Source organism: Falco punctatus, assembly GCF_963210335.1.
Source record: "Falco punctatus genome assembly, chromosome: 1".
In the NCBI taxonomy this organism is placed as follows: Eukaryota; Metazoa; Chordata; class Aves; order Falconiformes; family Falconidae; genus Falco; species Falco punctatus.
The window spans coordinates 109,706,773-109,732,979 of record NC_137580.1 but is presented as its reverse complement, the minus strand read 5'-3'; the positions used below and the strand labels follow the sequence as shown (position 1 = coordinate 109,732,979).

At 41.1% G+C, this 26,207-nt stretch overlaps 2 protein-coding genes across 12 annotated transcripts in view; one reads left to right on the top strand and one right to left on the bottom strand.

The window, feature by feature from the left end:
- The first annotated feature begins 77 nt into the window (after positions 1 to 77).
- On the top strand, positions 78 to 18,471 carry TUBD1 (tubulin delta 1). Of its 6 annotated transcripts, none has more exons than XM_080383907.1 (9): positions 78 to 212; positions 1,490 to 1,684; positions 2,298 to 2,445; positions 2,899 to 3,115; positions 3,659 to 3,890; positions 4,687 to 4,851; positions 5,554 to 5,694; positions 6,220 to 6,403; positions 7,409 to 7,739. In XM_080383907.1, exons 2-9 carry the CDS (start codon positions 1,513 to 1,515, stop codon positions 7,509 to 7,511), a joined length of 1,362 nt encoding a protein of 453 aa, XP_080240033.1. In that variant the 5' UTR covers positions 78 to 212; positions 1,490 to 1,512; the 3' UTR covers positions 7,512 to 7,739. The 6 variants fall into 6 exon arrangements, with proteins under 6 accessions (XP_080240033.1, XP_080240035.1, XP_080240031.1 ...); XM_080383905.1 differs by having other exon boundaries at positions 150 to 281; XM_080383909.1 differs by lacking the exons at positions 6,220 to 6,403; positions 7,409 to 7,739 and adding an exon at positions 14,503 to 18,471 and having other exon boundaries at positions 149 to 281.
- Positions 17,986 to 26,207, bottom strand: part of VMP1 (vacuole membrane protein 1) — a 70,817-nt gene continuing 62,595 nt past the window's right edge. For all 6 annotated transcript variants that reach the window (XM_080384034.1, XM_080384036.1, XM_080384035.1 and 3 more), the window contains 2 exons: positions 22,244 to 22,346; positions 17,986 to 20,919 (listed from right to left, as the gene is read on the bottom strand). In XM_080384034.1, the coding sequence (XP_080240160.1) occupies positions 20,776 to 20,919; positions 22,244 to 22,346 (247 nt within the window). In that variant the 3' untranslated portion in view covers positions 17,986 to 20,775. The remainder of the gene's footprint in view (positions 20,920 to 22,243; positions 22,347 to 26,207) is intronic.

The following is a 26,207-nucleotide window of genomic DNA, read 5'->3' as shown; positions in this document are numbered from 1 at the left end:
GGAGACCAGGCGTCGGGCTGGGGCTGCGCCTGCGCCCTGCGCGCCCGCCTGCCTCGTTCCTGGCACAGAGCATGCGCGGAGCGCGCAGCGAGGCCTCCGGTCGGGCACATGCGCAGAGCCCTCGGTGAAGCTCGTAGGCCTGACCCTTGGACCCGGCCTGCCCGGCGCCCCGCTGCGCATGCGCGGAGCGGGCCGTTCGAAGGCGCGTCCGGGTACAGCAGGGGATAGCGGGGCCGGGCGGCTGCGCATGCGCCGCGGGCGCCTCAGCGCGGGGTACGGAGGTCAGCCCTGAGGAGGGGCCGGCGGCCAGCGGGGCGCGGGCACCCGGGGGGGGCGAGCGGGGAGAAAGGCTGGGGAGAGGGCGAGGTGGCCGAGCGACGTGAGGGCCGGGGGGCGGGAACATGGCGGCCTGAGGGGCGGGAACATGGCGGCTTAGGGGGCGGGAACATGGCGGCCTGAGGGGGCGGGCGGCCCTGGCCAGGCCCCGGCGGGGCTCGGGGGTGTCCCAGTGCGGGCTGGGGCTGCGGATGCGGCACCGGAGGGGCGGGCGACATGGCAGGCGCGGGGGGGTCGTACACGAGCCTTATCTGAAAACCATTGACATAATTTATTTATTTTCTGCGGTGAGGCGTAGCTGGCTCTGGCAGTAACACACGCCCCGGCCGGCCGCAGGCTGCGAGGGGCGGGCTGGCAGCAGCGCTGAAATCGGGCACAGGAATCAAAAATAGCTGCGGAATGCAGCAGGGTCTGGTGACGGGCACTGACGCTTGCCCAGGAATGCTGCTGCTACAGAAGGGCTGCAGCGCAGCTCGGCAGATAATGAGCAAATAGCAGCCCAGAATAATGAAGTGCGTTTAAAAAGAATTGACGTTGTTGCTGTAAAAGGAAACAAGTGAGAAACAGGAGCTACTGCAAAATGTTGAGTGGAGGGAAAAAAAAAAAAGGTCAAAAAACATACCAGTACTGCGTCAAGCGCTCTGTGCTGGCAGCAAGGGTGATACTCTAGGGAACCCTTTTGTCACCTCAGCAGATTTTGCCATCAGGCCCGCAGCAATACAGCACTGGAAATCAGGTCGATTTTTGAACAGGCTTCATATTTCCAAAGGCATATGGCACGTTCTTATTATGCCTTTACAGCCTAATCCTGTAACTTTGTTTGAGTTACAATTATTTGTTTCTATCCTGCCTTACTAAGCAAAAGAAAGAAACAAAAGACATGGCTTGCTGTGTGGTTGGTTTTAGCTCCCTCCAGATGTATAGCAACGGTAAACGGATTGATTTCCTATAAACTGCCATCTGCATTCTTCTGATATGCAGGAGAAGGTGCTGACAGTCTGCTTTTCCCCAGAAACAGCCAGTGGCTCTAGGGTAGCCTTTTCCTTCTCACTAGAAGTTCTCAAAAAGTTGCAAAACTGATCTATTTGTCAGAATTTCTCCCCCCCCCCCCTATCTTTTCCACAGTTACTAAAGGCATACTTTTCTTTTTTAGGCTTAAATACAAAGTGAAGAAGAATGTCAATAGTCACAGTCCAGCTTGGTCAGTGTGGTAATCAGATTGGTCGGGAGGTGTTTAACACTATCTGCAGTGACGCCCGTGGTGCGCATGGGTTGTGTTCAAAGAAGGAGAATGAATCCTACCATGATACTTGCAAAGAGCGTTTTTTCTTTGAGGAGGAATCTGAAGGTACAGCATCTAAGTGTTTCCCACAGAGAGTCTTGGTTTCCAGCCTGGTACAGATAAGAGTACAGAAATAATACAAGTCTTTTACCTTCAGTTGAAGAATGAGTTTTACCTTTGGTCTTGAAAAATTGTCGTAACTATCTTCCTTCATGACATTGCTAACAACCCCAGAAGCAAAATCAGTACAGAAAAAGTGTCTGAGACCACAGAGTGAGTCTGCCAGTAACACAGCTGGAAACAACATATATATATATATATATATATATATATATACACACACATAATCTTTCCTTCCAAACATCTGCATTTTCTACTATAGATAAATCATAACACAGCGTAGGACCCAGAGTATCTGAATTTGGTGTTACCAAACGCATTAAGTGGTTGCTTTCCTGAAAGACTTACGGTATTTGAATTGGTCTCTGAAACAACCAGAAATCCAGGGCATTGCCAAGTCCTCCTTTCTGTACTTGCCTTTACTGTCCCATTAATCGCCTGGCTGACGCGCGTGGAAGGAATACAGTTTGGGCCGTGGTGCAAGTCCACCCATCTTACGTAAGCAAGTTCTAACATTGGCATTATCAAACATTATTCTCTTGTTTTCCTTCCTATCCAGTACCTGTTGCCCGGGCTGTGCTTGTTGACATGGAACCTAAAGTAATTGGCCAAACCTTATCAATGGCTGCCAGGTCTGGCTGCTGGAAATACGATGGTCACTCACACTTCTGTCAGAAGCAAGGGTCTGGGAACAACTGGGCAAATGGGTACGGGCAATTGTTTTCAAGCTTCACTAAGGGAACTGTAGAGGCTAATGAGCTGTCTAGACGCTCTAGGAGTGGTACTGTTGCAGCTGTGCAAGGTACAGAGTACATTACATTAGCTTGATTTATTTTTAAGTTAAAGTAGTAATATATATAGCAGTGAAATTTCTAAACTGCTTTTTGCAAGGTGGAATTGGTATTTACAGTGAAAATGTAACATTACAATCGAGTGAATATATTTGGTTTAAGAATAGGAAACAATAAGGACAGTTTATAAGCAGGTGGCTTGCAAAATAGATGTCACCTCTGAGAATTGTTTACTGCAGATAGAATGGATGACACGATGCAAGGTGATGTAAATAATAAAAATAAAAGTATGCTTTATGAATAGCTTCACCATTTCTGCCTTTATTTTGATATAACCTGCCACATCTTGCTCTTTTGTTTGTTCAACAGTTACTCTGTTCATGGGCCTAGACACAAAGAAGCAATAATGAACCTGGTACAAAAAGAAGCAGAGAAATGTGATCGACTCAGTGGATTTTTCACAATAATGAGCATGGCCGGTGGTACAGGATCGGGCTTGGGAGCATTTGTGACCCAGTGCTTAAGAGACGCTTTTCCAACCTCATTTATACTAAACCATGTTATCTGGCCCTACGGCACTGGTGAGGTGAATGTCATACTTCCCAGAGATATTCTACAAATTTATAATCACTATTTACTTTTAAACCTAAAATATCTGCAACTGAAATAAACAAGAACAGAGGTACATTTTACTTTTAAAAAGTTAAATGTGACAGAAAGTAACACAGCTAGTGAATGGTTTGCCTAATATTTGGTACATGTCATTTCACAAAGAAAAAAATGCTTTATAGTCAAAGTGCTAAAGTATAATGCAATTTCATGAGGAGCTTTTCTTCATGAGAAAATCTTCTGTTATGATAGCATCTCAGCATTATAATCGGTTCCCAGACAGATTTTATTCTAGCATGTTTGTATGAAGTGAGATGGATAACATGGTTTTCACAGGTCTTGCTCTTTTTCCATGAAAAAGATCTGCTAGCTCCTGACCTCATTCTGCACTTTGGCAAATAAAATGAACCAATTCCTAAATCATAACTGAGGAAATGTCTAGCCAGAGGATTATAAACTAGAAAGAGATTAAGTTGGTTGGCTCTCATTTGTGTGTGGTTTTTTGTGTGTTTGTCTCCAGGTCATTGTTCAAAACTACAACTCTGTTTTGACTTTGTCACATCTGTACCAGTCATCAGATGCCCTTCTTGTTCATGAAAATGATGTCATCCACAAGATCTGTGCTCAGCTGATGAATATTAAACAGATCTCCTTCAGGGATGTAAATCAAGTCATTGCCCATCAGCTGGGGAGTGTTTTCCAGCCCACTTACGCAGGAGAAGGTGGCTTGCTTTATAGCAGAAACCCATTAGGTATCTATAATATAGCTGCCTAATGCATTCTCACACATCTTTCTGTAATCATTTCAGGCTGTGAATATAAGTTCTTCAGTCTTCTTCCTCAAGTTTTCGGATACATCCCAAGTTTTAAGATAGGAAAAGTGAAGCAAAAGACTAAATCATAACTTCAATCCCAGTTTTGTAGCAGAGTCAAAAATAGATCCCCCAGCTTCTGGTTTCATTCTTTACTGAAAGAACCCTGTTTCTCCTTTTTCAAAAGATTACAGACACATTTCAGAGGAAATTTGTGCAGGACAGCAATTTTGGACCAAGTTTTACATTTCACATTAGGTTAGAAGTTTGTATGAACTGAAATGAAATCAGTGTTGTGTTTTGCCCAGGCAGAAGACAGGCTAGTGTACAACTTAGTAGCAGCAAGCTGACCTTTGTATCTTTAAGGGAGTAGAGGAAGTTACCCATATTGCCAAGAGTTTTGCTTGTGAAATTAAACTTTCATATTTGTCTGTTGATCTTTTTAGTGGTGCATAGGGTCTTTGAGATTTTGAGCCAGACTATAAAGCAAGACAAGTCTAAATTACAAAGTAAGAGCTACTAATGTGCTTGTATTGAACTTGGTAGTACGCAGCAAGTTTGCATTACTTAGTCAGATGTGTGTCCATGTATTTGTCAAATTAAAACTTCATATATCCCACTTTTTCTTACCTTTACTTGCTAGGTCTTTGTAAAATTCCTCACTCTCTTCTCCTATTTTAGCTAGCCCAAGCAATATTTTTGTCAAACATGAGCAGCTGTTAATTTCTTCTTTCAGGAGACTTAATGGAGACGTTAGTTCCACATCCTGAATTCAAGATGTTGGGTCTTCGTAACATACCTCAGATGCCTGAAAACTCCCTCGCTTATAGCACATTCACTTGGCCCGGACTCATCAAACATTTAAGGCAGATGCTCATTGCGAATGCTAAAATGGAGGAAGGTAAAAAGCATTCATGCATCTTCAGTATCCATGACTCTCTAAGCATTTATTTTTACAGTTGAAATAAAGCTTATTGTTTTGTGGAGCTCACTGACTAGTTTTAGTCAGTTCAGAAGCGAGTTGCAGCCCTCAGACAGCAGGAATTTGCCCCTACATAGCCAGCTGCTCCTTTCACTATTCACTCAGCTGCCACAGCAGCTCCTGGCTTGCTCCTGTCTTTGCTCCCAGACATCTCAGTTAATTATAACTATTGAAAATACGCAAAACAAATCAACAGTTCTTGGCCCTGCGCTTAATTTACATGATTCATTTGGAACATTCCTTGGATAGTTCATTCTGCTATGCTTTTTCTTTTTACACCTTCTACTAATAAAAAGCATGTTTAGCTCTTCCATATCATTTACACGGGGAATTCAGTGTAGTTTCCAGTTATGCAAAGAATGGGCAGGCAGATCACTAAGTATAGAAACAAGCATCCATTTTCTCTCACAAGGCTAGTGACCACCAGGCAAATACTGCTGGATTAGCACTGTTTTTCTCTGAGAATTGTGTAATTGCTGCTTAATTATCATGCATAAGCTACAAACTAATACGATCTCAGCTTGGGGCACAATGTTGGTCACTAACTCTTCAGCTAGTCTGAATCCATATTTCATGAAATGTTAATTTGCTTCTGTATCTTTTTTGCCAAAAATCTCACAGGTATTGATTGGCAAGTACGACCACCACGTCTAGGCTCCTCCATCGCCTCCGGCTGTTCCACAAACAAGCCGCTGCATTTCAATACTTCCATTGCCAACCTGGTTATCCTGCGAGGAAAAGATGTGCACAGCGTAGACTTAGGTAAGATGGAAAAACACAGTACCTCGGTGATTCTTGATTCACATCTCACTGTTTTCTTTACAACCATATCTGAGGAAAGTGAAAAAATCCAAGGCCATATATTTGACTACTAAGGTCAGTATTCCCTCTAGAAACATTTTAAAGTCCGAGGCCAAATTGTCTAATTGCTTAGGGCTGCTCTATGTACAACCAGCTTCTGTGTTCCCTGAAGCACTTCAGGGAAGGAGGAAGACACTGAAATCCACATATATGAGAGGATTCTTGGATGTATTGTCTGAAAATATATGTAGCTGCTTCTGGAATGATGAGCATAGCGTGCAGATGAAGTACTGATACAAGAGTAAGCTTCTAGTTAATCTAATGAGTGTTTAAAACAGTTATATTTTCAACAGGCTGACCACTGCAGATTTTTTTGAAGGCCTGAACTGATCTGCCAAGCATTGGTTAGGTCACACAGGACTACTGATGCCAAGATGTAGGACCTTGTAGCTTTACATTTGTTAAAAGGGCTGTATTCCGCTACAGGAAGTTTCTGGGATCCCTCGTTATATACATCATGGCTAACCCCTCAGGATGCTTTTCATGCATGGAAAACACCAAGAGCATTTAACAAGTATGAAAAGTCTGCTTCTTTGGTCAGCAATAGCCAGTTCCTGCTGAAACCTCTTGACAATGTTGTAGGAAAAGCTTGGAATATGTTTGCTTCCAAGTAAGTGAAAATAATTATGCCAATACTTCACTAATAACTGCCAGTATCTTCTTCAGTGGTAGCAAAATCATTGTGAATACAGCTTACTCTTTCAGGAAAGTAAAGTAATCGTGAATTAGCATGGAGACTGTTCCCACACTTTAGGGGAAACATTTTTGTGCTTGAAACGTGATGGCAGGGGGAGGAACGCAGAACAGTGCTTACGTTCTGTGGCTAAGTGAGACCACACATTCTAGTGCTGTCAATTTGGTTTCTCAGCTCCCCAAATCTAGTGCATTCCAGTGTGACCATTCTAAAAATAACATATAGAAACTCTTTTACTGATCGTATAATTTCTAAATGGTGTACAGACACAGTTCAGGAAAAAGGATCCTGCTCAATTCAGAAGCATATAGGGGATTTGCATGTTTACTAAGGCTCCTATGCTATTAGTTTGATTTTTCAATAGAACTAAGAAATCTAGAAAAGAATTACCTCTTTACTGTGATCATCATGAAGCCAAGGTTATTCCATGTCACAGCAGATGTCTGCTAAACAAGAGTTTCAAACATAGGAATTCTGCAATTAAAAGCCAAAAGAGGAAAACTGCTGCCACTAACTGTGCTCCTAGTTTTACCACCTGTTACAAAACCACCAGTGATGAGAAGCAAGCTATCTTGCACACACAGGTTTAGGCTTTGCATCTCAAATCTAGAAATTACTTTTCTCATTTAATAATCACTTCTCTTTCCATTTCTCAGCCCAGTTTTGTTAGCTGCAATGTTGTTTCCTTAAGCAATACACAAAGTTATAAAACCTATTAGAAACAAGTCATGACTTACCAATAACATGAATTACAAAATGAGTTCAAAAGAGCACAGTAAAAACTAACCAGCATGGTTATTGGGTGGAAATCAATCATTGTTTGAAGTTTTTACAGTAACTATACAATCTGATTTCATGTGTCATAGTCTTCACTGATTTCTAATGTCTTACCCGTTTTCCAACTGTGACTTCAACACACAGAGCCTATATTCACCAGTATACTAAATACGGAATTGAAGAGGAAGATTTCCTGGACAGCTTCACAGCTCTGGAACAAGTTATTTCCAGTTACACCATCCTTTGATTTTTTTTTTTTTTTTAAGTGGTCTGAAATAGAGCTTTCCTGAAAGAACCCAGCACTGGAAAACCTTCGATCAGCTTCCTGAAGTATATAAATCACTGGACTGTAGCTATTTTTCAGTCTTGTAAGCAGTGTGTGCATGTGGTAGAATAGTAAGAACTGAATCTGAACTGAATGTATTAATATGGACAGATATTATTCATATTTCCTATAATAAATAGCTTTTTTTTTTTAACACATTTGCTATGTACTGTAGCTACGTCTTCAAACATCATTTTTGGCCCTTGGATACTTTTCATAAACAATGTCTATACAGAAGGATTTTTCTCCAGGCTAAACTCCCAGCATCTAAACTATCACAAACTAATGTGTGATAAAAATTAAATCTGTGCTTGACTACAGTACTAAGGCATTCTTAATCCTCCAGTTGGAATTTTTCATTGTAACACTTTGCCCTACAAATGTTTCAATATTGATAAAAATGCCCAGTATCAGAATTCTTAATCCAAATTCCATTTGGGTATCATTCAAGGTACAATAGTGTGCCACCTGTTCCTGTAAAGCCAAGTAAGACTTACATTTTATTTTAAGGACCTCAACTTTGACAAGATCGTGGAAGTTTAGAAGCAACTTTTAAAAAAAGGTATGAAGGGTTCTTAATTTTCCTGTCACCCTCAAATTATGTTAGGGATCATAATGAGTTATATGCTTTGCTGGCCACTTCTCTGTGCTATGTTTTCAAGTGGTGTTACCCACCACTTGAAAAAAAAATATTCCCTATAGCACATCAGAGGTCTTGGCTATTTGTTATAGGGGAACTGTAGGTTTAAGCAAAACTTCAACTCTTGCTCTTGTTCCTACAAGTTAGAAGCAGCTAGGGTTTTTAATTAATTTAAACATATTTGGGAGGAGAATTGCTGGTAGATTTCAGTTGTAAGAGCCTGTAATATAATAAACACAGTAGATTGTATAATTGTAAAAGTCAGGTTAAAAAATGGGCTCTTTTCTTGCACAATTTTACCAGCCCCACAAGGTGGTGCCCCTGCGAAGCTGCAGTCGGCGAACACTCAGCTGCACCAGCTAGACAGGAAGGGGGGACTGCAGTAGCTTGTGGGGGCACAGACTGGATACTGCTTATAAAATAAAAGAGTACAGCAGAATTAAGGATTATGTTGGAACACCAAGCTTTCTGCTGCCTCTGTTAGCTCTTCACTTAATGGTAGGGAGAGCTTCTGGAATTCTTGCTGTTCTTCCCCTTATTCCACACTGTTCTCCCATAGAAATAATCTCACTCACTATTAAATAGGTATGTTAAAAAAAAAAAAAAAAGTTAAAACAATAAGTCTCAAGGACTTTTCCTTTGACAAATGGGCAAATCTTACAGTTTCCCTTTAGGTTTTAGTGCTGTTTTTAATGAAATAAAGGCCTTTTATTTTGGAACTTTTAACTACAAAGATGAGCATGTACATAGTATGACACTATAATACGTCAAAGACGTTTGCATTATGACTAGCAATGCCCACATAGAAATCTTGCCCTGTCAGAAATACTGATTTAGATCTTAAATAATTAATTAATCAGTGGTGGATGCAAAAGTGATGTTGTAATTCTGCTAGGCTTCAGTTAGAGCACAGCAGACACTCTGTGCTACCCTTATTTCCTTGCCTAGTTTAATTTACCATTTCACTTTTGTTCAGGCCAGGTACAGAAATACTAAAATCCCCCCTGGAGCCCCTGTTCTCAAAGCAGCTCTGGCACACGCCACCTGGAATAGCAAACAGACTTCCTGACAGGATTCAAGTGACTGTACAGTTGAATCTGAAGAAAATAAGTACTGAGGCCGAGTTCGTAATGGCTCAAATACACCCTTAGTAATGGCCAGTCACCAGCATGGTTGTGTCAATGCAGGTCTCAATGGATTCTGATAAATTTCACAAGCAATGTTAATGTCATGCCTTCTCCTGCCAAAAAAATAAAAATTTCAACTGCCTGTTAGTAGTAGGGCAACCTTCAGCACACATTAGAGTTGAGTCTAGTCCTAGTTCATGCAGAAAAATCACCTGTGTAAATTAAGAGCTATATTGGTGCTTCAACAGCTAAATCATTCAATATACAGGGGAATGAGAATTGTTCACTGGGTGAGTGGGGAGAACACAAAAGGGAAGATGAGGGGAAAGCAGATTGGGTATATTTACCCAATAACTTACAAAAAAGACACTTGGCATTTATGGCAAAACATTTTGACAATATTCTTGCAGACCACAGTACATAATCCAACAACTCGGTCTGGTTTGCTTTGTTTTCACTCAACTCTGCCAATTCCTGTTTTAGGAACTCTCTCTCAAAAGAGGAAGGCACAACAAACATAGTTCAGCTATACAGCCATGCTTCCAGCCCTATACCGCTCAGTAAAATGGGAGTTGTTTGGAAGTTCAAAACTACATATAACTGTGGTTACAGAATATAATTTGTGATATTTAATTTTTCCCCCCCCCCACTAAATCACTTTCTGGCAGCTCAGAGCTCGGGCCTGTTCTGATCACAAGGGCTTTTCTGGTGGTGTGTTTTTGTCAGTTTCAACCATTGTCTTTAACTTGGGTATTTTCACAGAAGAAACTGGGGGAAAGATTGCACAAGAAGTTAAGATAAACAGCACAGGCAATTCAAGTTTGAAAGGAACAAAGGGTCAGGAAGGGAGACAGTATGGTAGGTTCTCCCTCTTTCAAAAGTCACAGGATGTTTAGCAACATAGAAATTATTTTCCCTAGTGTTCTAAACAGATAACAGACTGAGAACTTCTACCACTATCAGAAATGAGAATAGGTAACTCCATATCTGAAAAAATAACCAAGTCCCAGGAATGCATACTCTTTCTTGGTGTTCCACAGGACACGTAATAGATTTTTAAAAAGCTAAGGACAGCTACAGCTAGGTCCTCTCAGAAACAAGGAAGCGAGCAATGGGTTATTACACTGCTCTATCAGTAGGTAACTTTATTGCAGAAATAACCTTACGTTATCACTATCTATTTACAGATCTGAGCATGAAGCAAATACAGCAGGCACTTACTGCACCTATGAATGACATAGACCCGTTTATTCATTCTTTATACAAGTACATTTATTATTTATGGCTTAAAGAGGTGAATATAAAAGTGTACCTGTTGCATTAGCTGTTATAATCCCTTATATTGCTTTGGAGAAGAGATTGACAGGAATTATTTCAGGCATCTCTAGGCTTCTTCCTGTTAGTGTTTTTCACTGCTGACCTCAGTTCTAAAATTCTCACACCCTTTCCCAAACCAAGCCTTCATTTTTTGATCTATGGCTGGATTCCTCTGCGGTTTGTTTTTTTTTCCCCAGGATGTGAAGAGGGTCAAAGTGACAGGAAGTGAACAGCTGTTATCAAATATTCATCCCCTACAGTTATATTAGAAGGTGGAGTAGTCATTTTCTATTTTATTGATAAAACCAATTATGTAAATAGTCAAGAGCCTGGAAGAAGGCCTTTATTTCATTAGAAATTAAAATGAATGAGGTAGATCAAAGGTCAGCACAAACCAGTGGCTCACTGAGGCAGGAACAAGGCCAGTGAGTGGCCTTGACCCAGCTGGTTTTAGGCAAACTACCCACAGGATGTCCATAAACGAAGGAACAATGCCTCAAATCTCACTATTGTTTTTTGTAATGGACAGGTGCAGCTCACTTGGAAGTTGATTCAAGGACTAACTATAGCAGACACTAAATGAATAGGTAACTTGTATTTGGCCAGAAACAAAAATAAAAAAAATGGGATCAAACCAACCTGTTAAAAATACTTTAAAGATAGTAACTGTTGGACAAGCGACAGGGCACTAATGTAGTTACAGAGACAATTTATTTGGACTTAAGTATATACCGGTGCTTATAAGGTCAGACTGACGACCAGTACAGAAAGGACAGAATCTTAATGTAAATGTGTAAGGGGTTTTCAAGAGGATTACCTGCACAGACTTACCAGACTGAAACAGCTGGTGTAAGGACAAAAAAATCTGGTTTCCACAACAACCAGGATTTTCTCAATAAGAAAGAAGGAAGTTACATTCAAATTACCAGCTGATACACTACCAGGAAACATTAAGGTACAAAAGGATATCGAATGAATAATGCACTTCCCTCTGCATTTGTTAATAAATTTAGCATAGATAAATGTTACGAAATGAGGGACCAAACATCCAAAAGGAAATACTCTCAGATGTCGAAGTGTACTTTAAGGAAATCTGGATTTTGCTGGACACTACTCTAAAAACTGCGCAAGAGTCATCGGGAATGTGATTTACGGCTCTGATATGGTACAAAACACTTCCAGAAGGACTGGAGCGGCTGCCTTTCCTCCCCTGCTTTCAAGGCAGCTCAGACAAGGCTTTACCGAGGCAGCAAATTCCAGTGTGGGCTTCCTCCTCAAGCCTCCTGCCTCGCTTCCCACCCCACCTCTGCCCACGCTCCAGAAGCACAGCCTGGACACTCAGCTTGAACTCGCCTGGATGTAGAGCTGATAATCCTGAATTTTAACTACAGAGCCTTTCCGGCTCTTTCAGTCAAACTCCAAGTTCACAATGGTCCCTTCTGATTTCACATTGTATGAATCCTCTCCCTCTAGACAGCCACTTCCCCTCTGCCCGGGTGGGGTAATGAGTCACCCACCTCCGTGAATCAGCAGAACCTGCTTAACCCTTTCCCAGAAGCGCAAACAGCTGCAGAGGGTGGTGGTTCTGCCAGCCACAGAGAGCACGCTGGCAAAGGTGAAGGCAGCCCGGGAGAAAAGATCAGAAAAGCTGCTTCCGCTCATTAGAAAACTTAAAGGGAATTTTTAGAGGTAATACGTGTGTTCCGTGATAGAGGTCGTGGCAGGAGTCTAAACCGTAGCCCCATGGTTCACACAAACCTGAAGGATTCTAAACAGTGACTTCTAAGAGAGTCTGGTGGTATTAAACAAAAGGCACAGGCTCCTGTACTTCTTGGTGTGAATCAGGTCGCAGAAACCTAGTCTGTTAGTCTTAAAAGGAAAATTTAAAAAATATGGAATGTTACACTATAAGAAAAATAAGTAAAATGAGGACACCCTCTAAGCCAGGATTCCTATTTTAAAAGTAAGAGCAGTAAGCACAGAAACTAGTTATAGTAAGCCTCTGGTTAATACCAAAAAAGACAGAATAAACACTGCTGGAGCTTCAGTAAGCTATAAGCTTTTGTTTCACTAGTTACACGTGATGAGAAATAAATACCATCTCATATGGTGCATTTGCATTTAAATGGGTGTGTTCTGCAAAAATGATTATTGCACATATTTGGTTACATGTTCAATGTAATGTTTATTTAAAGGCTCACAAAAACACACTTCAGTTGCCTGAGAGTGGTGTAATTGTGGTCAGATGGCATGATTTAATTTGAACTTTTGCCCAGCAGTCTCCAATATGTAATAATCATTTACAGGAGCATGTAAGCAGAACACCACTGAAGGAGCCAAATGGAAAGCAGCCTTATCCCAAACGCTGAAGGTGTAATAAAATACTGACTCTGTACTTGGCTGGCAAGGGCGGCCGTAGCTGTTTGTTATAATATCCTCAATAAGTATGGTGAGAGCTGGGCAAGAGTTCAGAGCTACTGCTCTCCAGATGGCGCAGAACAATGCCGAGGTCAAGAACACATATTTCCATGTAAGACTGCTCGCTGCTGGCTGGTGTACGACGTTTCTGCCACTTGCAAAGAAAACACTGGGAGGTTTCCTCCCCGCCCCACTTTGGGCAACTTCAGCCTGTATTATTACCTGATCAAGTCATCTCGTCAGCAGTTGTATTTATGTAGTTATCTGACATTGTAAACTAGCACTTTCTCCTTCCTAGAGTGAATTTTGGTGAAGAAACCTAATGCAACTGATCGCTGAAAACATAAATTTGGCACCTGATGAACAAAAATCCCATTAAATACTCTTCTCCCAAGGAGAAAGCTTCCGTTCCCTCCCTACCAGACATGAACTCAGGTTTCCACATTATTTTCATCTATGATTTAGACAGGCTTCTCCACAAAGCCAGTATTTTCACAGTGCGGTATTTTTATATAAAAAATAGATGCAAACCTAGTGTGTGCTGCAAAAGGGGAGCTTATTCTTCAATGACAACGTAAAGGAAACCTGAACTTGCCGCAGTACATGCGGGGTCCAGTTCAAGCTGAACAGAAACTCCAGTCAACGGGCCTGAACTTGTCCAAAAATGGCTAAGCACCGCGGACAGCCAGGGCTGCAAGGACTGCACTGCGAGGAGGGGCACCAGCGACATTTTTAAGCTAGGATTCCCAGGATCAGCTCTGCCAAACAACACCTAAAACACTGCCCCTGTTCACCTAATTGGAAGGATCCCCTCTCAGTCGCCTGGGAAATCTATTGCCAAAGGGTAGCCCAGGAGATTCCCACGCTTCACCTAAAAACACGGGGCTCCTCCTAGGCCACTGTAACAATTTTAGTTCGTGCACAGATGAATGCTGCAGTGGGATTTCCCACATGGTGGTTGTGCACATGCAGAAATGTTTAAAACAGGTTTATGTAGAAGTTAAAGGAGGCAACAGAATTAAAACCACCAATTGCATTAATGCAAATCTAGTAGAAATATTGCTTAGCAATTTTATTTCCATTATTTTGAACTTAACTACTGGCTTCAGGCATCTTACAAGTTTCTCTCTTCCTTGCTGCTCCCCACCTAGAGTCTTGCGCAATACACGTGGAAGCATGTGACTGTATGTCACAAGAGGTCAGCTGAACAGAGGTGAGACATAAAAATCAAGGAATCTGAGAAATGAAATCTGTTATGAAAATAGCCTGAACATTGCAGCTCTGGAGAACAGCTGCAGCAACAAGAGGCACCAAGAGAAGACTCGTTTCTGAACAGACCAGAGGGATTCTGTGACTGTGGCTAGATTGGTACAGTGCTGTAAATCTAAATGTCTGTTTTCTCTTCATGCAGGCCCAGTTTCATTCAGAGACAAAGGAAATGCGGAGCACACAAACCTTTTTCAAGCCTTTTCAACAGATGGGAAGAGCCTCAGAACATGCAGTCTCAGGGAAGACACTGTCTATTAGAACTCACATGGTTTCTACACGTACATGTAAGCCTTGAACAAAGTATTGACGTGGTTTAGTTAGAAGCAGCTTCTGCAAAAGAACTGCCAGTTTCTTTCCTGACAATATGGAAGGAAAACAGAGGTACCGCAAGGTCATTGTGTGCAGATAGAACACGCTCTGGGAAATACAGCCAGTGTCTTAAAGAATTTCTTAACTTCATCAAATGGCTGGAGGCAGAGTTTAACCTCCTCAGGCACCCCTGGGCACTGGAGGTGCTTGTGCTCAAGCAGGTTAGAGCTCTGGCTGACAACTTCCCCAAAGCCACGCCACCTTCCAGGGAGAAGCCTTTAATCCTTAGAAATGTCATACGGATCAGCTGGGACCCAAGTAAGGGGACAGGCGGCTACCTACAGATCCATGTCCTCGGTCAGAACTGTGGTCACAACCTTGTGTAAAGCCAGGCTGATGAACACTTCAGTGTAGTTCATACGGAGATATCTTTGAGATAAGCAGCTAAAGGACAACACTACCAAGGCCACAAGGAAACAGAAAGTTTGAACCACCTCTCATGAGGAGGCAGAATCAGACCTGTGTGGCCTGCTCTGTCACATTAGTATTAAAAAAACCCAAACAAAAGCCAACCAACCCCCAAACCCCGTGGATTGTTCCTTAAGTCACGTGTACCGCACAGCCAGCCCTTCCCTCGCAGGATCCCTCAAGCAGCAACAGCACAGCAGTCACCAAAACCACCAACTTGTCCTTTTTACTAGGACCAAAAAGCAGTTTCTGAGGCCATGGGGGAAGGGTGCGGCTTGCAGGGCAGTTATCAGGGCAGGGAACAATGCACCGAGCTGACAAGTCCTATCTCTTGCCTTTCATCCGGAAATAGCAGCTAGTTTCCTTATTACCAGCTGCCTGGGCAACTCATTTAAGCTTCTCGGGGAACCAGAAGAACAATTAAGCTGGCAGCAACTCCCTTGAAACAGGGAGGATGCAGCACGCTTACCCATATCTGAACAGCTCATCAAATGAGGTTTAAAGAAAGTTGACCTTTGATTTAATGCTAATGTAGTCAATGCTCTTTGAATCATTCTGTAAGTGAATAATAAAAATAATTTAAAAAATCCTCTAGCACAATAAAGGCCAGTGCTAAAGGCAAACTAAAACAAAGCCTGGTCCATTTAACAGGTTTGTATGTGCACGTTTGCTTTACCACAACTGAGCTCAGCAGTGAATGGGCTGAGTAACTTCAGAGCTCAACAGCCTCTCTGCACTGTAACTTCAGCACAGAGCAACAGTCAACTTCTATGAGCAAAACACCATTTTGCTGAATTCCTGACACATGCCAAAAAGCCTGTCACAGATTGCCGGGCTCTTCCCACCTGCCTGTACCTGAGAGCCAGAGGGCTTTTGGACATTTGATGACAGTTCCTGCAGTTGCGTTCCTTTCACTCTTCTGACAAGTGACCCAGGTTGTCCCAGCCGCTCCCACTCACGCCACTGCCCCAGCATCGCTCTGCTGCCTTTTATGAAAGCCAGTGGGTGCATCAATAAGCAAGTGAAACAGATAAAGAAAGAAATGCCAGTATTTCATGGCATCAATTAGACACTTGGATTAGGGAAGTCACAGCAAGCTCCAGGAGTTTTTCAGTATAATCCTTTTAAAAATGAGTTTGCAAGAGCATATGCAAATATTTACCCTCGATCTAGTTCTGAACGCCGTTAGCTGGGTGTTTCACAGGGAGGACGATTGCTTCACTCCCTGTTTCCTGAAGAGGCGATGGCAATCCACAGCTTCAGCAATTAAACCCTCCCGGGGATCAGCCTGCTCTCAGCCAGGGGTGACAGCCCAGCAGGCAGCCCTCCCTGGCTCTTGCTCGCCCACTTTCACACTGTACTTAGTGCTGCAACCTGGAGAAGGCTGGACCAAGTCCTTACTGCTTTTTCTTCTTCTACTCCAAAAAAAACACCCCACCCCCTGAACCCCTGCAAAAAACCCCCAAACCACCCCAAACCCAGAAATTTACAGAAACCCCCTAGAATTTTAAATCTCAGAAGAGCAATTTCAATTAACTTACTTATAACTACATTCAACCTTTTAACTACTGATTACAAAGTATTTTTTAACCATGTGCTTCAAAGAAAAACTGAATTACTTGTACCTGGCAAGGAACGCACCCAATCACCACTTATTTTTACACCTGCAATCAATTTTTTTTTCACTAATATTTATATTTGTGCTTGATAATCAGGGAAACATCCACAGAATTTGTGCTTGCAATTAGCACTGCCTGCAGCGAGCAGGAGGCTGGTTCTAACAAATTCAATAATGAAACCCAAAAGCACAGCAGGGAAGGACTTTCTGGAACAGCATTAAGGCACCTTCGGATATTAATGACAAGTGTCCTTCAGTATGAACAGGCAGCTGGGTGATTTCAGAGGGAGCTGCTTTAAGAAACACGGTGTGACATGGGGTGGAGGCAAGAAGCTCCAGAGAGGGGCAGCAGGTGGTTCCGATGGTTTGGATGGAGCCGAGGCAAGTGTGGAACAGGATGATTCAACCCGACAGGGCCAGTGCCAGCCTCACAGCTCAGCCTGGCACAGAGCACTGCGACCTTTTTAGCTTTGCTTACATCAACACAATTCCTGCCCTGATGGGGAACATCACACCTGCCACGGAGAGGGGCACACCAGTGCGCTTACATCTCAGATGGCCTTCCAAGGCACATGTCACAGGCCAGGCAACAAGTAGTGAATTAAGAGGATTAGCTGCAACCCTACCTGACCTCAGCCCTGATGGGCTTCTCTGAATTTTTGGGCTGGAAATACAGCCAAGTTTCTGTTTTGCTTCCTATTTACGCTGCACCTGGGGAAGTGGAGCTTTAGCCATGTTCCACAGTTGATAAGACAAACCAAAAATCTCTATCACCTCCAAGTCATATTTGATCTTTAACCAAACATTACTTGTTGTTACAAGGGCCGTTACTTCCCTGTGATCTTCAGTAATTCCAAGAAAAAACCAAGATACTTTATTCGGTGTCTAAACTACAAGAAGAATCAGCTAAAAATAGTGATCTATGCTAAGACTGTTTCTTTTGCAACAGAGCTTGCTTTGGATTTTTCTCTAACACACTTTATAGATGACTGACAGCTTCCAATGTGTAACTGAAAATATGAACAACAAAAGGAAACTCTGGATTAAGGCAGAAGAAGTGCTAAAGGCTCTGGGTCTTTCTTTGAAGCTAGAAAATGCAACAGCACAAAATGTGCATCTTCCAGATTCACACTCACTGCAAAATGCCTGGGACTAAAGCGTAACCACCAAGCTCCATATACAGAAATTGAAACAGAAACTGAAACAATCCAGCTGAAATAAACACCGGGAAACAGTTATTTTTTTGTTTATTTAAGCAAACATAAAACTATCCATTTGCAAATCTCATCAAGTTTGCATAACTTTCATTTCTATTATTTTTTACCTTTTGCCAAGTCTTACTATCTCCCAGCGGCTGAACAGGTAGAAGCAAGCAGAATGACCAGTCCCTTCTTTAAATAGTGTTAGAAAGCTTCAAAATAAAGCACAGCTTATTGGAATGGACACATACAAACATGAGTTGCAGAACAATAGAGATATATTTCACACTGTATGTATGTCTACATATATTGAAATAGAACTGGGAGAAAGCTTTCAATTTGTCTCGTGGTTTTTCAGCAGGCAAGGAGGCATCACTGTAAGGAACCTGCTAAAGCATTCAGCAACGTGTAGTTTATTGGCTCAAGCTCTAGGAAGAAGGTTTTTTTCTTATTCATTCTTGTTACAGTCTCCTCATTTCAATCTCACAGCATACGGGGACTTCAACAGGACATAAATGTCACTGACTCTCACAAAAGGTTTTAAGACACCACCAGAACTGTATGAAGTAAATACCAGTGTCCCTCAGGTGAATGGCAGATCTGAGGAAAAACCACTGCCACTAGAACCGGGGAAAGTGGCAAACAGCTCTTTCACTAATCCAAGTATCCTGAAGAAAAACGAAGCAGCTATGAACTGCTGATGCGATCTCTGACAAGGTGCAGAACTAAAGTTTCAGTAGGCTGAAAAAAGCAAAGCAGCAAACGCTGCTGTGATCTTTTTGAACGTGTATTGTATTAGAACAAGTTCTTTGCTAAGTTATTTTCAAAGACCACATTTAGGCCAAAGAGTAAAAAAGCTGCTAGGCCCAAGAGTTAAGAAATACTGTTCATCTTTTAAAAACCAACAGGGGCAAATGAATGGCCTTTGTGCTTTTAACAATCTCATACTACCTCCCAGCACTCAGACTTATCACTATTTCAGCAGCACTGCTGAGAGAAGTCCATACTAAAAAAGCCTCCCCATTCATTCGGTAACATTGTTTGAAGTTATATATGAAGCGTACAAGAGAAACGTTACAAACCTCACACACGACTGAGATGAAACTTTAAAAGATGTTTCTTATGTAGACAGCTGCACTGCATGACTTCTGAACTCATTTCCATCTAAACTGAAAAACATTTATATGCTGTTGATGTTCAATGAAAACAGTTGGAGATGGATGAGCAAACGGTCAGATGAAAGATACCAAAATGTCAGACAGCCTACCGACTGTTGTTGCCATGAGATCCAACAGTCAACATCAGTCTGATAAGCTATCCGACAGGATGGTACAGCCATGGAGATGTCACGACGGTTGGCAACACAAGAGGACATTCAGGCAGGATTGAACAAAATATATATTCTCACACCTTGCCCTAACCTGACGCAGGGATAAATCTTCACCTCAGCAAGAGCATGATCTAACCTACTTTGTGCACATATACCACCTTTTGATGACACTAACTGAAAGTTAAATTAATTCTTGTGACTTATCCCTAGCATAAAAATAAACAATAGTTCTAAAATTATTACAGTAGTCACACATATACAGTAGCAGTGGACTGGATACCTACTTACTGAAGAGGGAAAAGATCCAGTGTAATATCAGTCATGTTTATGTACAGTAGAACTGGAACACATCGATTCATAACACTGTTTTTAAAATACCTGACTTGAAAAGCCTAAGGTTAAGGTTCTCTAAAGTTCTCTGCATCATTGCTGGGTTTAACATCAAATCTGGTTTCAGCTGGAATCTTTATTGTAATTGGAATATTTATTATAACCTCTCCTCTTCATTGCCCACGGTGCTGTGCTCAGTGCAAACACCTGAGAGGAACTGATAGTAACGAGCACTGCTAGCTATTTAATAACTTGCCTATTTTAACCAGCGCGCCATCCTTCAAGCAAGCAATATCCTTTGCACTTCCTTCTGCTAAGTAAGAAGTTCTTAAGAAAAAAAAGAAAAAGAAAAGAACAAAGGGCTTCAGCACCATTTGTGCAGGAAGGATGAGTAAAGCATGCGATTCATGGGATTAAGGCTTAATAAAGAAACAAAAGAAACTGAGCATACAAAAGTGGAGAGGAAAAGAAACAGCTTAAAAAGACTGACACAAATTCTGGAATGATCAAAGATGACTTTATAAAGTTTTATCTTAACTTCATTCTAAATATACAGAATAAAAAACGTCAACTTCAGCATTCTGACATCAATCATCTCTGCTAACATCATGAAGTTTAAGAGGGTGGCTTCTCCAACCGAGAGCACGTGCAATGCAATGGGACACTGGAGAATTCAGATGGAATAGCCTTACCATGAGGGACATGCAACAGTTTGTATCCAATCTGTATTCATTTATATACATTTTGATGGTCTTGGAAAGTTATGGAAAAAGCAAAACAGCCACCCTTCAAAATAAAAAGTTACCCCTAGGTCAGTCTGAAGTTAAATCAGGAAATGGAGAGTATTAAACCAGCCAGTTTAGAAGTAATTTGGATGGACAACATTTGTGTTAAACACCATTTAACATCACATTGTCCATCTTGTATAACACAACTCAGACTTGTAAAGCATTTATACCTTACCTTAACATTTATAAGTTTGTCAATGCAACGTTTGCTCTACTATCCGAATTACTTTGAAATTAAATAAAGATTTGTTATAGTTGAAAATCGATGTTAAAAAGTTTTCCCCCACTTTGAATAATGCTGATTTTTAAACATATGAAAGATGTGTCATTTTTCATGTCTGCTAAAACCCATTGCAAGGGGCTTTTTCCAAGCTCATTTGGTTTTTTCTTCAGAGTACATCTTCTGTTGCAGTCGTTTGGCATAGCTTTGGGCCATGGAGTTGATGATAGATAAGATAAAATAACAAACCATGACAATCACCAATTTTTCAAACATCCAGGATAGCCAGTTTTCCCCCTGAAGAGACAAAACAGAACGAGGAAAATGAAAATTAGTGGACGGCACAATGGAGAATTCTCCATTTTCTGGGTGAAAGGGAAAAACCTAACCATTTTTTTTTAATATGTAATTTATCAAATTAAAAACAGGAACCAAGTGCAAGCCGACAGGATTCCTGCAGGTCCCTCTGTGAAGCTGACTTTAGTCCCTTGAAAGACAATGCAGGAGGGCTTGCCAAACACACCGCAGGGCAGATGCTGAATCCTTGATCGTTACTAGTGTGCTAATGCAGTAATTTATTATTCCGAGTATTGTTTCGTCTTTGCTAACAATTCGTAGAGTTTGGAATTGGCAAACCCCTGCCTGTCATTCCCTGTCATGTTCATTGCAAAGAAAACAATAAGGTCATTGGTTAACAATGTTTTTTTCCTAAACGGCATATACTGTGTTATCTTCCAATTAGCATCCGATTCTTCTGGTGTCACTAGAAGTTAAAGCGATGACCTCGGCAGTCCCACTTCGAGCGCTTTCCACGGCTACTCTTAACTTGCATTTTTTTTTGTCAAAGGAGGGCAGCAATGCACTGCACCAAAATTACTTCAATGTGCATAAAAGGAATCTGCATATTTAGTTATTCCAGCCCGATCCTCCCTAATTTAGTCTCTTTTGTGGTAAGAAATGGTCCAAGAAGTATTTGCAAGAGCTACAAGTATTACATGTGAAATGCAAGTTCGATTAATGGATTTTATCTTTAGTTTATGTTTAGAATCCTAAGGAATTTAATGTCAAAGTTGCTCTGTCCCCACTGAAAGCTGAGGGAATGTTTTCTGAAATATTGTTTTTGGTTTTTAAGACTTCTTTTGTGTGAAAGAACACTTCTGCCCCTTTGTACCAGCTCTAAACACCGTATTTTTCTTTTCCTTTAGAACACCCCAGGCTTGGGGGTTCTGTTTCTCTTACTTGCCATTAAGCCACAGATCTTACTGGCTTCTGAAGTGCTGGTGCTGCACAGTCTGTTACCATCTCACACATAAATGCAACTTTTTCCTGCTTAAAACTTATCTTTCCAAATAGGCAGCTGATATTACAGCGGCAAGACATGTGACTAGTCTTGCTTTATTGTTTTCTCTACTCTTGAAGAGGTTTAAGTCCCAATTTCATATAATTACAGTGTTATTTTTAATTCCCAAGTTGCTTTTAAAATGAAACTTTTATCTATTCCCTGGGCCACTACAAATCTTTGAAAAACAGAACCAAGAGTTACATCGGTAAACCTGACAGGTCAACAGGCAGCCAGAGAAGGGGAAAAATTAATTGGGGAGAGAGGCAGAGAGGTTCTTACCTGTGGCACGCCACTGTCAGGTTTGTGGTGAAGTTTTATCCTCTGAGCTTCCAAATATTCTTGAAATGGCTTCTGAAGAGAAGGACCTATACTTGGAATAGCACTGATGCAAAGTTCATCCCAGAGAACAAGACAAAATAGGGGAGAAAAAAAAAAAAGACAAAAACAAAAAACATTTTTTTTTCAACTTACCACTTTGACCCAAACAGAACAAAGTTCTGACTGAGCTACAGCTCAAAAAGGCATTGCTACTTGAGAAAACAGATAACCAAGAAATAAAGTGTATTTCATCTTTTTATCTGATACTTCTGAAAGGGACACGTTTCCTCAGATCCTCAAAAAGTGCTGAAAAAGAAAAATATCTCAGAGCAAGCCAGTGACACTAGAGTGCTGGTAACAGAAAGGAGCTGAGCTAGAGCATTTCCTTAAAGGCAGGGAGAAGCCAGCTGGGGCTGTGCGCTGGGGCAGCGCTAAGAATGAAATGAATGACTTCTGAGAAGTCCCACATTTATCACCAGCAGTTCCTGTAAGAACTGGTTTGAACCGATTAATAAGGAAATGACTTGTGCTTGTGTCATCCCTCCGTTAAAAAAGAAACTGCTGGCCCTATGACTTGCCCCTATCTCCTCCAAGAAGACGGCCCCTTTCTCAAACTAAGTCCTTATTAGGCCAATCTGTGCGTCATCCTTCCCCAAAAAGAATGCATTAGCAAATTGTGCAGGCCCCTCCCACCCGCCAGGGATTAACAAAGGAACAAAGAAGGAACTATGAACCCTGCTCTGAATCATGCCATGGGTTATGGCAGATGACTTGCACAAAAGCTACGACATGTTACCGAACACCTCGTTCTCCCGCCAAGGTGCCAGAGCTGACAGGGTGCTGGGGGGCCGAGCGGCTCCCGCCTTGGAGTGGGAAGGTGGTGGCACCGCGGCCTGCAACCGCGGCCTGGCCTGGCCGGCCTCTGATCCAAACCAACCTGGGAGACCAGCCTTCAAACCCACACCCCATGCTTTAGCAGGAGGCCTGAGGAGCTTTAATAACTGTCACAATACTTAAAAATTAAATAAATCCCTACTACACAGCCGAGGTACAACACTAGCTGAGCTGGTGTGGTGAGAACTCACACACAAGCCGAAGGCTCCCAAGGTTTGATCCACATATATACACTCTACTCCTATATTACACTAACTCCAGCCATGGGGGAGTCCCCATTACTGACAAACACCATTTTAATTTCAAAAAGAAGAGAGATTTTAATTATTTTTTTCTAATTTTAAAGAAATTAAATATGGTGGGCTACATTAAAAACAGTCAACTAGATTTCATCACTTCAGTTTTGATTCTTTACACTACTGCAAAGCACACCAGACACCAAAATACACAGTGTTTTACAAACTATCCCTCCAAATGCCTGCGGCTGAGCTAGGTCCTTCAAATAATCTTCCTGAGTCTCCTGATGTGACATGATAGTCCCTTTTCCAGGCTAAAGCCCAATTTAAAAAAACCCCAGTTTTCTAATCTTAAGAAATTATGAAAATGCACAGACTGAAGAAACAAAGTAGCTCACTCTTCCACGAAATGTATCAGTAGCCTGGGGCAAATAATTTTTGTGAACTTATTTACAAGAAAAGGATTGCTTCCCTCATGATTCACCGTCACAATGATACAAATGGGTGAGTAAATTCTGTGCCTGGACTGGTAAAATTTCAGAGGGGGGGGGGGGGGGGGAAGAAAAAAAGAGCAGAGCCTAAAGCACATCTATTACACATTTTATACATGACTATGTCAACTTTTACAAACAATTTCCAGCTTTTCAGAACCGTCCCTTACGAAGCTGCGTATTCGTGGTAAAAATTCTCCTAATGACTCGCGATCGGAGCGAGTCACAGTTGTAGAAATCAGTTACATTTTGAGGTTTCTTTTTCAAGGAACACTTGGAAGCCCGGAAAAGCTACTGAAAGGTAATGTTTACTTTTAAACTTCTGCATGATTATGAAATAAGGAATATTTAAATGATGAGAGATGAATGATTAACAGAATTGCTGTTCAAATGCCTCCATTTTTTTCTGAAAACTGAACTAAGTCAGTGCCCAATTAGCATTAAACAACAGAACAAAGACATGAAAACCAAGTTCAGAGGGCTTGAAGATCACACTGTATTTCAAATTTTTTTTCACTACAAGTATTTAGCTTATTTTTCCTTTGTGAGCATGACTAATTAAGTGCACAATATTCATTTTATTAACGCTCTTTTGAAGAACTGTAAGATCTTGAATGCAAGGGCCTTGGCTTCTGAAAGTCTGCAATATTTTGCACATTCGCAAAGACTTTAATCGTGAAAAAGTATGCATAAATTTAAATAGGGAGTAAAATGAAGGAAAGTAACATCTAGAAAAATCACAAATCCACAGTACTAGGAAAAAAATTCCTGAAATCCCATTTCAGCAGCACAGTATTGGTTACTTGTACTTTTCCAACAAAATTCAATCATTTAATCAGCCAGCTAACATACACGTGTCACCTCATATCCAAAGCACAGACATAATCTTAGATCTAAAAGTCATAAAAATTGGTTTTCATTTCCTTTAACTACACATGAGTGGTATCCCCCTGCAAACCTCGGGTAGTTCAGCTCACTCACCCTGTTCTTAGCAGAGGAGGGGGAAGGCTTCAGGACAAATTTTCAAAGCTTACACTCAAACTAAGGCAGGTACACAGGCAGAAGGGGCAGATTTGCATCATAATTCTGCGCCACTTAGCAATGACTTTAAAATACACCTTCAAAAGGCTGCTGCAGTTTCAGGAGTCTAGATGCAAACCACAAGTGTATTTACACATCGGCCTTCAGAAAGGAAGATGCTGGAAGATAAACCTATTTGGTAGAAGAATCTAAACCCAATTCCTTGCATTTTGCTTTCAGAACCAAGCCTATTGTCTTTCAAATAAAGAATATGAAAGGATAAGAAAAAAGGACCTTAGCACACAACAGACCTCAGCTCATCCACACTTTGTAGTCTCTATCTGCCAAAACACCACACACAAAAAAACCCCAAATGCACAACCTGCTGTCCCTTCTTAAAGGCTTAAAATGTAGGTCTTGGAGAGCTGCTTAAGGCCTTCAATTAAAAAAAATATCAAAAAATAAAAAAGTCATTCACTAGATGTTTTCTGTCCAAAGAAACAATGAAATATATTGTACTAGTTGCTATCACTGTTAATGAATTTTGCAGTTAATCAGGAACAAAGATGCACCCGTAGGACGAGAGGTGCTGTTCTTTTGTATTCTGTAAATTCAACAAATTCAAGTAAATTCAACAAAATGTACTTGAAAAACAGAAGAGACCAGCTGGAGTTTTATCATAAGATTCAGGAAAAAGTGCTTTGGGTTTATTTTTTTGGAAGGGGGAGGAGAGAATATTAATTTTAGATAGATTTTAGAAACAGTCAACATTAAACACAAATTTTTGTTTTATTGATTCTGATTCTCCATTACAATTGAATGTTTCACAAGGAACTGAAACTGGAAACAGACTTCCAAAAGATTGCACTAGCCTAAATTCATTAAAATCTGAATATTTCAGTAAAAAACACCGCTTGCATTCTAATACTACAACATAAACAACCATTAAGAATTTTGCTTCATGGAACTAAACACTGTTGAAGCCTGTTTTCAGAAGTCTTACCTAGTATTTGTAATTAAATAGAGGCAGCTTTGATATTTTTTTTTAAGAACCATCATTTCCATCCAAATGAAAAATTATATAGATTTTTTCCCAACAAATAAAACTTCACATCTCTTTGAAGCGCCACACTACAGAGATTCAGCAAAGTTTTTGTAGGATCAGTTTAAAAGTTACACCAACTTCCAGCCTCTGACACTATGACTCCTGAAACTTCTGTTCCAGTTACAGCAAAGCCCTGTTTATTAAAATACACTGTGTAAATTATTAATTTTGCTTTTTAA